Source organism: Saccostrea echinata, unplaced genomic scaffold, assembly GCF_033153115.1.
Source record: "Saccostrea echinata isolate AGI-Se365-2 ecotype Australia unplaced genomic scaffold, CSIRO_AGI_Sech_v1 ptg000037l, whole genome shotgun sequence".
NCBI classification, from domain to species: domain Eukaryota; kingdom Metazoa; phylum Mollusca; class Bivalvia; order Ostreida; family Ostreidae; genus Saccostrea; species Saccostrea echinata.
Window position 1 is genome coordinate 2,257,304 of NW_026889786.1, and position 14,155 is coordinate 2,271,458.

At 31.2% G+C, this 14,155-nt stretch overlaps 1 protein-coding gene across 1 annotated transcript; it reads left to right on the forward strand.

Annotated features, from left to right (window-relative positions):
* The first annotated feature begins 6,447 nt into the window (after positions 1–6,447).
* Positions 6,448–10,425, forward strand: LOC133200095 (multiple epidermal growth factor-like domains protein 10). Its single transcript, XM_061335830.1, has 6 exons — positions 6,448–6,688; positions 6,778–6,915; positions 7,000–7,140; positions 7,621–7,761; positions 9,471–9,614; positions 10,400–10,425. The coding sequence occupies exons 1-6, from the start codon at positions 6,448–6,450 to the stop codon at positions 10,423–10,425; spliced, it is 831 nt and encodes a 276-aa protein (XP_061191814.1).
* The last annotated feature ends 3,730 nt before the right edge of the window (positions 10,426–14,155 follow it).

Consider the following 14,155-nt stretch of genomic DNA (forward strand, 5'->3'; position numbering starts at 1 on the left):
TCGTTTGTAAAATGAACCCCTTAATTTCAAATATATTCTTACAGTCTTTGTTTCCGTATGCGGTATGATCACCACCAGCACTAATAACTCCTCTACAACGTCTCTGCATATCAAAACAAAAGCATCTCCAATAGTCCCTGCATATGGTCTTACAAAAGGGTCAAACATCTCATCCCTATATCTTACACTTTTAAGATTCCTTTCGATAGTGTACAAGTCTGCTCTTCCGCCGATACTTTTGTTAGCCAGCGTGGAAGTCCATGCAAACCGTGACTCATCTGTGAAGAGCACAGGAGACCAGTGATGCAGATGACAGCGACGATGGTCCCTCGCCCATTGGAAGCGTGCTAGTCCGTGCTATCGGGTCAAATACAGGTGACTAGTAGTTACATGCAGTCTGCATGTTTCTGACAGTTTATGCTGACATCCGTATTCCAATGGCCACTCTAAAGTCGTTTTTAAACCGTGTAGTGGATTAGAACTTATACCTTCTTGCTATGGTGGCTAGATAGTCTTGCCTGGTTGTAGTAGCTCTAGTTTGTTGAAAGCGAGTCCAAAGTCTAGAAATTGAGTTTGTAGCAAAATTCTTTTGGCGCAACCTGCGTGGAGCATCCGAAAAGCTTCATCTGCTTCTAGCTGGCTTATAATGTGAAATAACCTTCTTAGTGTGTAAAAAATGATGACTACAGCATAAAATCTGCAGGAAACCTTTTGAAATGATCTATTCAAATTCAACAGACACTCTGAAAAACATTTATTTTAACCCTTTGTGCCTATTCATTCAGCTATTGCATAACAATGATCGATTCACACTGACCAATATTAAGCATTGATGTGTTAAACACACAACAAAGATTATTTTGAGTATATTTTGCCTCGAACATGTTTTGACATTGAACAAAATATTGTCATGGCATCAAAAAGGCCTACCATCGATCGTAGAACTGCCCAAAATTAACTTCATTCGTTCTTTATAGACACCCAGCTTTTACATTTACTCTAACAAGGTCAGTGTAAAACAAAACTTGGCTAGTACATGTAGTGCAATGAATACTTTTTGTAATGCAAAAGAATTGTAAACTTCCTGTCGACCGTCTGTTTATTCGCATTTATGTTAAATATTTTTTGAAATCCTATTATGAGAGGTTTCTCTGATTGTATTCAAATTTGGCATATATTCACACTACAAAAAGATCTACTGTTTATAAGTTTTTCTTATAATAAACTGTGCTACTAATGACCTTTGAAAAGGTAAAAAAAAAAGATGGGATGAAGAAAATATGACGATAACAATTAGTAACCAAGCTCGAGAGCAGAATAAACATGAAACCTGATGAGGGATAAGGTTCCTGAAGGAATGAGCTTTCCCTGTCAAGCGGTCACAAGCCCTATGGTCCACAATGTCTTGATCAGGCAAAAGGAATTATCCGTTAACAAATCGGTATAATGAAATGTATGGAGATAATGAACAGTATTCAAGCTTAAAAGTCCATTAAACAATACGAATTTTGTAGCAGAGCAAACACGGACCTCTAAAACATCAGAGGTGGGATCAGGTGCCATAGAGGAGTGAGCATCCGCTGCCGACCGGTCACACCCGCCATCTGCTCCTTGTCGGGAAATAACGGCAAAATCCGTCGACAATTCAGTGTGTAAATAATGGCCTAACAATTAGTATGAAAAACGTCAGAAAGTATTTGATTTAATGATAAATTGTATTTGCTGACAAGGTGATTGTATCGACAATAAAACTTTCAAAATGATGACTTTAAACGAGACTGTTGATATTCTTGTTTCATCAACTTTTTGTCAATAACTTACCTCGTTTTAGAAATTGTTTATAAGTAGAGCATGCTCCTGCGTATCGAATCAACTGAGATATATAAACCCCGTGTGCAGGTGATGAAGGTATATTGCTGAATATGTAAGGGAAGTTGACGATTGAAAAGTTAATGTCATCACGTTTATCATAAAGCTTGGTTGTAAGATTACCATTAACGTCTTTTTCTAGTAAAATATCCAAATATTAAATAGATGTGTCAGACTCTGTGCTTTCTTTTATTTCAAGCTCACCGGGATATATCGTATCGACATAAGAATGGAAATAACCATTGTTAATTGACAATACGTCGTCGATATATCTAAATGTCGAGTTCAAGGCCACAGCAAGTGTTTTCTCCTCTTCACGTATAAGAGTTTGAACAAATTCTGCTTCATATGAATACAATAATAGGTCTGCTAACAACGGGGCGCAATTGGCACCCATGGGAATTCCAATAGATTGTTGGAAGACGTGGTCTCCAAAATCCACATAGATATTGTCAATCAGAAACTCAAGCATCTTTTTAATATCAACTTCAGAGTACTTGTTTGTACAATCAGAATGATTTTTAACAAAATAATTTTTCAAATGACCAATTACAAGGTAAATAAATTTACGAGTTCCATTTTTATTGAAAAAGCAGCTGTCAATGATATCAAAAAGCCTGGACTTTAATATATCGTGGGGAATGGTTGTATATAAAGTTGAAAAGTCGAAAGTTTTTATGTTATTGATTATGGTAATATTTTGTGATTTCAAATTTTCCAAAAGTTCCTTGGAATTTTTAAGTTTCCACATCTGATTTACACCACTTCTCGAATATATTGTTGCACAGTACTCCTGAAGTTTCTGTTAATATTTTAGTGAGGAGTAAAGAAAGCGGATTGGTAGAATTTACTGGAACTCTCTATGTATTTTTGTTTGTAAGGATTTTTATGAAGTTTTGGAATCCAATATAGATATGGTAATTCAAATTCATGTTGGTTGTTGGGAATATTTAAAATATTCAAACCTGACATATGAATTTTGAAGAATTTCCTCCTTAGAAAGGGAGCAGTGGGTATAAGTTGGATTACCACTTATTGAATTAAATCCCAGTTCCTCTAAAATAAAATTTAAAATAATGAGCCTTACAAACAAAGACAATGTTGTTACCTGCTTTGTCAGCAGAGACCAGTACATACTGATCGTGCATGTAATCTATTCAATTCTTTTTTTTTTTACTTCTGAATTATTGAACACAGAAAAAGAAAACCATCAGTATGAGTGAATGAAAGACTATGTACAAAATCTTAAATCTTAGAATGTAACACATTTTATTATTGCTTTATATTTTTAAAAAGGTCATTTTTCTCTAGCATAAGAAAAGATTAAAAGAGAAAAAAAATAATCTAAAGTTTTGATTCATGCCATAAAAAGAGCATTTAATCAGCTCTACTTTCATTTTTCATTCCTTGTGTGACTTGATTGTCAGTCTCAAAAGGCTTGTTTGTAAGCACACCTCAGGCGAAAATGTATACTGGATTTATTTTTATTTTGTTCTGAAAATACGATTCTAAGATCATGAAAATTTGACTAAAATAAGCCACCATAGTTCAATATTAATATTACTTCCTGTTAATCTTCTTTCGTTATACTCTTTCTACAAATATAAATGTTTTATAACATGCAAGTGGAAATTTGTTTGGTTTTACTGAGCATTGTTACGATTCTTGCACACGGTGAGTATATACAATTTATAAGAACTATATTTATTCATCTCATTGTTTGTTTTCAATTGCATGTGTGTGTGTTCTAATCAGATTCATGTTCATGTATTTGTTACCTTTTTAGAATGCTTAATGTGCAGCAGTTTTTGTCAGTTTATTTTCTAGCGAGCAAGCTAAATCAAATGGTTGATGTCAACATTTATTTTGTTATAGCAGAGAAATTTGGTATGCCTACCACTACATGTATTTGATTAAAGATCTAGGAAATAGTACAAATTTATTTTTTACGGTTAAATTCCATATCACATTTTTTTTAATTATTATTCAATCTCCTACTTAACAAGAGACTGTGAACAGTTAGGTTGTGTATCATGATCATTTACTCATGAATGCACCCATATATCTAATGTACGAGTAGAGGCTACAATTTTATCTTGTGATAACTGGAATTACGAAGAAAAATGTGCTTTACGTGAAATTCTTTTTAATTCCACTTATGTCCCTTTTTAAATATGAATTGCACATTGAAGAATGTTACAGTTTCGCTTTTTTGAAGAAAAATTCACATAAAAATTCATATGAGTATTGTCTATGTATTTATAATTTTCAACAATACGCATTTTTACCCATTTATTCCAGATACGCTTTTCAAAATGATCATAAAACAAACTGTTAAAATATAAGGATATTTGAAGAGAAAACAATCTGAGATAAACCAAATTTGATTACACAATCATATCAAGGCAGAGAGTGCTTCTATTGAGTATTAATACATGAAAACTTTCTATTTAGAGGATTTATCAGCAAATAAGAGTGCCATTCAAAGTACAACAGCTATCTGTTATCTTTCGTGTAATGCTACATCTGTAGTGGATGGAAACATACAAACGTGTATGAAGACATTGGACATCGGTGTGACTGCTGTATCGTCATCAGTTTGGTGGTATGTAGACCTGGGAGACATAAGCAGCATTTACAGTATTAGGATACAGTTTAACGATTATGGTGCAGGAAAATGTATGTAAGAATTAAATGAATGAATCTTTGGAAATATTTGTATACTGAGAAATAATAATTCCTTGTTTTACCTATATGGTTAATACACGTAAATAGCAAACAGAACGATAGACATCTTCTCCCCAGCGATAGGGTAATTGAAAAAAGTAATTGTAATTGTCTGTAATTAATTACATTTTTTGAAGTAATTGGAATTAATTTGTAATTGAACATTTTTTCAATTACTTGTAAGTGTAATTTAATTAATTACACTGAAAAAATACCATGCAATTTCAATTACATTCAATTACTTTATATAATACACATTCATGATATATTGTCACCACTACCTCCCCATTTTACTGGTTTTTATTTTATTGTAAAACATATCCTCAATCCTTCAATTAAACAAAATTTTAAGTTTATTAATGTTTACAAACAAATAATTAAATGATTGGCTTGATAGTAACCTAGTTTCTTTCAAATCATTATGTAAATTTTGAATTTTTTGATTTATGTTTATAAATCTGAATTTTGAACCAACCTTCTTACGTCTATTCAGCTACGAAACAAACATTTATTATATTTCAATCTTTGTTGTTTGATCAATAATAAAGAAAAAGAAGGTGTGTATTATTAGTTAAGTTTTCTCTTGTTGGGAAGAGATAATTGCCCTCCAGAACACAGCTGTAAATTGCAATCAAAACAAATCAACCTCTCTAAAGAGATATTCATTCCATGATTTAGAAGACAAAGCCAATGGAGATAATTATTTCAATTTAAAATGCTTCACTAGCTTTAGAAAACTTTCGATTTGATAATTATTTTAATATCTAAACAGATTTTTCTATCTGTACAAATATTATTTATGAAGTAAAATTGCTCAACATAAATAGCAATTTAGGATGTTCAGGTTACCTTCAAAGGAAATATTTAATTTGAGGGGTTACAGTTGTGACTCATTTTACTTTATTAAAATACCCACTTTTAATTAAATATCATAAGCCATGCAATTTGTGTATATGTAGGTTTTGTGTGGTGAAAACTGCATCAAACTGACCTCGGATAGTTCTTTAAGAGATTCTTTACTGTTTTGTAAATAAATGTTATAAATTAAACCACAATGATACACAATGGATATAGCATATTATTTCTTGTACTGTTTGTGCAGAGGCTGGGCTTATATACAAATAAATGATGTTCCGTATATTCATTGACAAGGATTATAAAAATTTTCATAAAAATTAAAAATGTAATTTGTTATTTAATTAATTACTTTTGCTAAGTAATTGTAATTTAATTAATTACTTTTTAAAGTAATCGACCCTATCCATGCTTGTCACTTTATCTTCTAACTGAGACTCTAGACTGAAAAAAGAAACAAATAACACCATGCGTGTGCCTTTAGGAATACAAATATATATTTGCTAATACAATGCGGGAAATAAATAACTAGTTGGACATGAGTTTACAATACAATATTCATTTCATAGCATTGCACACAAGAGATCTAGAATCTTTTAAGTAATATTTCTCATTTAGATGTTCATGTAATTGTTATTGGACAGATTAATTTGATTTTCTTTCCAAGTAGTACAAACTGTGCATAAATCCATGCTATTTTCTACAGAATTCTAAGCATTTTTCATAAAGAAGAATTTAAGTCATTTGGTCTGCTAGAGAAATCATTTTTCAAAACTATTGTAACTACGGTCTCTTTTCAATTCTGTGTTGCATTATATATTTGGCAAGGATGCTAATAAAGAGTTCAATGAACTAATGGTCAATTTAATCAATGATCAAACATTCAGTACCAATTTATCAGTGTATATAATATTTGCAACTTATTTGGCCCGGAATATTCCCATTTTAAAATATCATGTAAACACCATCCGTTGTTATAATTCTATAGATACAATTATGAGACAAAGAGGTCGTTTTGCCGGGTTCTCCCTTTATGTTTCCAACTCAACTGTTAAAGAGGACGGGTATCAATGTTACTTAAACGGACCGGAGTTACCTTCCTTGGATTTCAATACTACATGTGTAACACATGGACGTTTTGTAATATTTTACAACGAAAGACTGAATGGTATAAAGTACCCTACAGGATACCAAATTTCAAACGTTTACACTGAATTGTGTGAAGTAACGGTTACAGGTAAATGGCCAAAATGAATGTTTTATCCTTATCACCTTTTACTTACAAATAGATGAAGGCAAGCCCCTTTTTGTTTTTTGAACAAATAGGATGCCAGAATCCTAGTGTTTATGGATATGACTGTAATCTCCCATGTCCAGAAAACTGTCAAGAACGAAGATGTTACATTGTGAATGGAACCTGTCTAGGATGTACAGCTGGGTGGATAGGAGAATTCTGTAATAATTGTAAGATTTTGGTATGATTCGATTTGCCTGTCTCTTTGAAAAAAAAATCATATTTATTTAACATTTTTCTCTATAATTGGCCAGCCTGTCCTGCTGGATATTACGGTCCGGAGTGCAGAGCACCATGCACTGGGTATTGTAGATACATTAAGCCATGTAATCATAGTACTGGTGAATGTGACGAAGGATGTTCTGACGGATGGACAGGGAATGAATGCAGCAAAAGTAACAATTTCTTCATTTTTCTAGACAAAAGTGAAATTATATCAAAATATTTTTATTACAAAATTGTAGTTCTGCATTTCCTTTTAACCATATTTTCACCTTAACCTAAATGAATCATTTATTCGCAATTTTATTATGTCTTTTTTAAAATTAAAAATTATTTAAGTATTTGTTATATATGCATAACAAACACAACGCTGTCTAGACATGCACTTGTAGTTCATTAAATTTATTCTCAATATCTGTGACAAATTGATACATATAGCATGTTTTGATAATTAAATATAATGCATGTAAGTTTTTTAAAGAAGCTACAGATAATAGGAATAACAATGAACAATATCAACAATCTTCTGTAAATGAACAACCTTGAAAATGTACACATTTCTCTGATGATGGAGACACAAGATGTTTGCCATAATGTTTCAAAATCCAAGACGGGGGTACAGAATGAGTCTGAGATTGTCTATTGTTTTGCAGAATGTTCAGCAGAAATGTATGGTCCTGATTGTATGTACAGTTGTAGTGGACATTGTTTAAATGGCGTCCCTTGTAACAGAACAACAGGAAGTTGTAATTCTGGCTGTAAACCTGGATATACCGGGGAGCATTGTGATAAAGGTTTGCTGTTGGATGTATAATTGTATTATACCTCAATTTATTAATTTTTCCATTTGAAGTATTACATACAATATGATAAATCTAAAGTATTCGTCCAATTATTTTTTACTTTTCCCAAGTTTGGAAACATGTAGATTTCATATCTTTCACATGAGAAATATGGTTTAATTTCTTTAAATAAATAACGTATGTATTAGGCTTAGCTTTACTGGTTGTGAACCAGGAGAGATTATGCTAAAGGGGATATCAGTCATCCTTCGTCTGTTCGTCTAGCTATCTGTTTTCTGTGATTAATTAAAAAAAAAACCCTTCCCTCCTTTTTTCAAGCCCAATTTAGAAAGAACTTGGTATACGTCCAGACACACCAATATATATATATATATATATATATATATATATATATATATATATATATATATATATGTATATATATATATATATATATATATATATATATATATATATATATATATATATATGGTGTCCTTGAAAAATGTAACTTCAAATAGAAAGTTTTTGTGATTTTTGTAAAACTCTTATCTTCAACAATGTGTCCAGTGTTTCAGACAACTTTTGACTTCATGATCTTTAAGTTCTTTTCAAAATTTAACATTGGTAATTAATTTTGAATGAGAAAAAAAGGCTTTCATATTTCCAACTGCATTTCCTGTGGAAAGACCTTTCAGAATGCACTATGACTTTTGAGTCTTGACCTTGATTGGCCCTGAAATTGGACCTATGTTTTAAGAAAATTAACATTGGTAATAACTTTTTGAATCAGAGGAGATAGGGATTTTATATTTCACATATACATTACCTATGACAATACCTTTAGAAAGGTCTAGGTTTTCGTATTTGACATATGCATTTACTGCGACAAGACCTTTCCAAAATGTGTTAGGATTTTTTACCTGATGACGTTGAAGTTTGACGTGGTTTTCAAAACTTTTTTTAACTTCGGCGCTAGAACATTTTACTACATATGTTGAACACTTTTTTGCATGATAAACTGATAAGTCAATTTCACTTTACCATCAATCATTGCACTCCAACCAATAAGACCCCAAAAGCAGGGAATCACAATTTTCCGAATCTGCATGTTACTTTTTTTATTGTTTGGTGTTGATATGGTTTCAATTCATGTATATTTTTGTGAAATTTTTCAAACGCGTCTCAGCCTTCAGTAAATGTAATGAGAATAAGTTCATAAATGTCATTTTGTTAGCATTTATTCTTTCCCTCTACAACTGAGATTACACTGAAAAGTTTAATTCAATAAAATCTGATACACAGATTAGTTACTCCAATGGGTGTATTCTGTGTATAACCTTTTGATTTCGATGAACATTGTAGCCGCGGTTACTGAAATATAAATATATTATAGGTATTTCAAAACATTAATCCTCATATAATTTTGGTTTGATCTCGTTTTTAGCTAGTAGACTAGACCTCAACACATAATAATCATTATCGGCTTAAGATTTTGATAAATGTTTTTGTCCTGCTTACTAAAAATAAAATAAACTTTTAGATAATTCAAAATGTTACTCTTCATACCCTTTAATATGATTTCAACAGAATTTGGTAGAAGTTTAGAAAACACCAGGATACAAATGATTCAGATATAAAACCCAGATTCATCTTTTCTATCCCATCATTTTAAGAACCAACCAGTAGAGTACAGTCTTTTTTTAATGCATATTTATTAGCTTGTTCCATTGGATTCTATGGACTGAATTGTAAAGAACAATGCAGTAACCAATGTCGACACGGAATAAACTATTGTAATCACGAAGATGGACATTGTGAAACTGGATGTCAAGATGGATTTATAGGACGTAAATGTAATAAGAGTAAGTTCATAAAGGTCAGGTTGTAAGCATTTATTCCTTCCGTCTATAACTGAGATTACATTGAAAAACAAAAATATCATTTATTATTTTTTTCCTTCTTGAAATATTTTTGCTTTTTAAAAAAGTTCCATATTGTTTTACAAGTTTAATATAAATTTCATATGAAAGACAAGACTTTTGAAGATTTTGAATTACAACATTAAAGGGCATATATGCCCTTTAAAACAAATGACAATAATAAATTTGCAAATGTTTTCTCTTAAATATAACACTATTTGATCAAAACGTATCTATCTTCGTATATTTACATTTTCCGATGTGTTTCCTTATGTGACAATACTAACGAAATTGACATCGTCACATGACGTCGTTCCATTATCACAGACATTTGCTATTGCGAAGTCTAAAATGTGTAAAGTTTTCTTTGTAAAGGCCGGTACGCACGATAAGATTTATATTATAAGATTTGTATTATAATACAAAATCTTATTGCGTATACACTCTTAAAACAGTGTATCATACGATTTTTCGAATCTTATAAAACTGTATTTAGAAATAGAGCAATGCTCTATTTCTTAATACAAGTCTTAACTTACCTTTTACATGTACTTTCAACCAATCAAATGTACTCACATTGGTGGTCAAATGTTACTAAAAAAGCACATGGTAAATAATAATGGCCGACTTTAGCAATAAATATATTGAAAATCTCGTGGTTTTTTGGGAAGGAGAAGAATATGCGGAAAATCTCAAATGGAAACTACCACATTTTTTTTCTCTTTTAGTTTTAATGCAGTACATAGAAAAATAGTGTTTTAAAACCAATTTTACGGAAAGAGTTTCTTTCTAAAAAGTTTGATAACTTTTGAAAGAAGTAAATCAATTAGTCAGAAATTTCAAAATGTCAAGATAAGGTAAAATGAAAACTATCAAGATAAAAAAAGTTTGTTCTTGTTAGTTTTATGCTATTTAATTTCAAAGTTTGCGTTTATGTTACCAAAACTGTTTGTGATGTTATTTATGACTACAACGTCATGTTGATTGTAATAGCGATTATATAGATATCTATATATTTGGAAAATGCAAGAACTAAAAGGTGACACTGTAATTTTGTCCTTCATTTCACAAAAAACAGAAACATATTAGGAAGACCAGCAACTTAATATATATACACTAGTAATGTGAAAATCATATCTTGGCAACGCAGTCAGAATTAGTAAATTAGTCAGTAAATTGATATAAACATTCTTCGTGCATTAAAATTAATATACAGCGGCACTGCGACTGTTAACATATTAATTCGTGTATTTAAGGATGTTCATGTTTATAAAAATTTCAAATATAATACATGAATTTGATCACTTCATTCGAAAATGTTGAAGAAAAAACACCCCATTATTGAGAAAAGGGGGAGTGAAACGGCAATTTTCTTTTTATATCAGTCGCACGTCAATACGTCCTAACTCCCATATATTTGTGAATTTTATTTTATCAAATTTCCATATGCAAAATGTAAAATAATTGCAATAAGCTTATGCACAGACGGCTTTTGTAATATATATAGAAAAAAAGTGTACTTAATACTTGTATACGCAATAGCCTATTATTATCTGGATAGTGCAATGTAATGTAAGGCCAATAGGCCGGGTATTTATAATTTTTATGCCCATCTTCCTGACATGACTCGCACTAAAGATTGCTCTGTTTGATGCAATATAAACACAAATATTTGATAACAACGCAACACAGTTTGAAGTTGAAAAAGGTCATTTATTAATAAATGACAATTTGTAAAGTGATTAAAAATATTAAATTTATCTTGACAGTTTTACATTTACAAAGCTTGCAATGATACAAATATCACCACTTGCAACTTCGAAATAAATCCAAACATTATTGTATAAAATGTTTTAATCAAAGGTGGGGTAACTGTAAAATGCCACTTACTGCCAGTGACAGGCAGAAGTGATAGTTAGAAAATGATACCTTACTTTAAAGGTTTTTTTTTAAATGGAAATAGTTTCTTTTCAACTCAGTTATTTAGACAATTTTATCCGAAGTCTTAGCTCGGCAAGCATCTAGTATTCAGCAAAAACAGTTCTTTTTCACCTCAGCAATCAGTAATTTAGAAAATTCCTACTCTAGACTTTTCAATTTCTTAAGATAAAAATTCAAATAATCTAAAATAAACAAGATTTTCAAAAAGAATTTAAACTTAATAATAAAAGGTTATCTGCAGTACTACACTAAGTTCTACGGAAAGATCTCAAACGAACTGATGACAGACTATCTGATCGTCGAGTACAAGTTATAAACTAAGAATACATTCATGAAGAAACAAAGCTTATATATTATATATTGATTAACAGAAGCATTTTAATTGAATAATGCTTAAGTAGAGTCTTTTAAGTTCTTCGATCCACTTTAAAACGTTAGAAGTATTACACCCTTGTCCTCTGTTTACTTTAGGAGGTATCAGGTAAATGCAGACCCTTGCAAAATCTGACCTATATATTCGGTACCCCTCCAAATGTTGGTATTTTTGCCACATCATCTTATCTTAATTGTATATTCAAAAGCGCAGATTTTATATGAATTAAAAAAATTCTTTCATTTGAGAGGCTATGGCCAGGCTTTTAATTTTTTACAAGACTTGAATATTATTATTATTATATACTTGTTAACGAGTAGCTTGTGATGAAGGCTGGTATGGAGAAAACTGCTCTCTGTGTTAAACAGTCATGTCATCACATACAAGGCAACTGCTTATATAGATGTGAACCTGGTTGGATGGGTTTGAAATGCAACCAAGGTACGATATAATCAGTGAGTATAATATGAATATTATATATGGTTTTTCATTTCTTCCTTAATTTAGTAACAGCTTTTCAATTTAATTCTACATATAGAATGCTATCAGAGTTTCGTTAATCCATTATGTTTTAGTGGGAACATGTTCTTTGTATTATTTAAGGATGTTCTGGAGGGACATATGGTAAAGATTGTCTACGTCGCTGCAGCAGTCACTGTATTAACAGCACGACTTGTAATTCAGTCAATGGATCGTGTACCGAAGGTTGTGCACCTGGATATTATGGAAATTTGTGTGTCAAGCGTAAGTTCATTTAAGCAAAGTCATTATTTGAATAATACTAGGTTATATAACTTTTACTAATAAATATTAGCACTGATAAGATGGATGAACAAATGTACGAGCATGTGAGGACACTTGTACAGCAAATATTTACCCAAACAAGTAAATAGCTCCTTTGTTTAACAGCTTAAACGTTTTCCTATTAAGAACAAGGTTCACGTAGGGCCTTTTTTGGCCCAGTGAATTTCTGAAAAATCAAAACTGCTCAGTTTTAGATGAAAATACAAAAAAATTCACTTGGATCCTCGGTGACTGCATATCTATTAAAAATATCGTAATTTTCTCACTAGTCCATGTATTATGACGCTATAAATTGCGTAATTATCCTCGAATCCTGAAATTTTTTTTCAAAAATGTCTAAGCATTTAAGCTCTTTTCAATATTTTGCATAGACCTCAACCTCTGATCCAAAATGTTAATTTATATAATGAAAGAACTGTTTCAGAAGATTATAATCCATGATTTATTTTTTGGATCGAGGGTGGACTCGTAATTCAATCCTTTGCTGAAGGTACTCAAAAACACTTCAAAATTCAAGAACATCGCAATTTCACAAAGCCTGTTTTTCAATATTTGGACTCTTAGAGGTAACTTTTTATAGGAAATGAAAGCACTAAGTCTATACTTTATATTGATAGTTGAAATGGGACATTGGGACTTGGTAAATTAATTAATATGAACAGAGCCATTTTATGGATAAAGTGAACCTAGCTCTTTATATGAAAAATTTAAAAGGAAATAATTCCGATATTATGGTAATTTTCCATCATAGATATCTGTAGCAAAAGTGTACAATTTCAGCTTCTGTTATGCCACGGAAATTTAGCAGAATACATGTATCATACAGGCCAAAAAGTTAATCCTTATTCCGCTACAAATGTTATTGTGTCTTCTGCCTCAGTACATACAATTTTAAAATGTGATTGAAACTCGTGGAGTAACTCGTCTAAACATAATAAAATCTTTAAAAGATAAATTATATTGCAGGGTCCAATAAATGCTCAACCAATCCTTATCTTTACTCCTCACCAAAATATGAACTGTTGTGAAGGAGAAACTTCAGACGCATTGTGCAACTAAAGAATCAAGAATTGGTGTTAATCAAATTAAAATCTCAAAACTTTTCAAAGATCAAAAGCATCAAAACATGATTTTTCCACGCTTTTTGCAACCATTCCTCACGATAAATTAAAGAGCAGGCCTTTTGACATCATAAACAACTGCTTCCTCAATTTTTTAAAACATGCTATTTAACTTTCACTATTTCTTAATTATCTCCCCTTCAAAGAGGGCGTGGCCCTTCAATGAATAGACTTAAAAATCCCCTTTGCCCAATAATGATTTGTGGCAAGTTTGGTTGAAATTTGCTCAGTAGTTCTCGAGAAAA

Bases quoted from the DNA above. Each gene is read 5' to 3' on its own strand.
- LOC133200095 (XM_061335830.1), top strand. From the start codon at position 6,448: ATGAGACAAAGAGGTCGTTTTGCCGGGTTCTCCCTTTATGTTTCCAAC. The intron at 6,689-6,777 runs GTAAATGGCCAA...TTGAACAAATAG, and splicing joins GTGTGAAGTAACGGTTACAG to GATGCCAGAATCCTAGTGTT. The intron at 6,916-6,999 runs GTAAGATTTTGG...ATAATTGGCCAG, and splicing joins AGGAGAATTCTGTAATAATT to CCTGTCCTGCTGGATATTAC.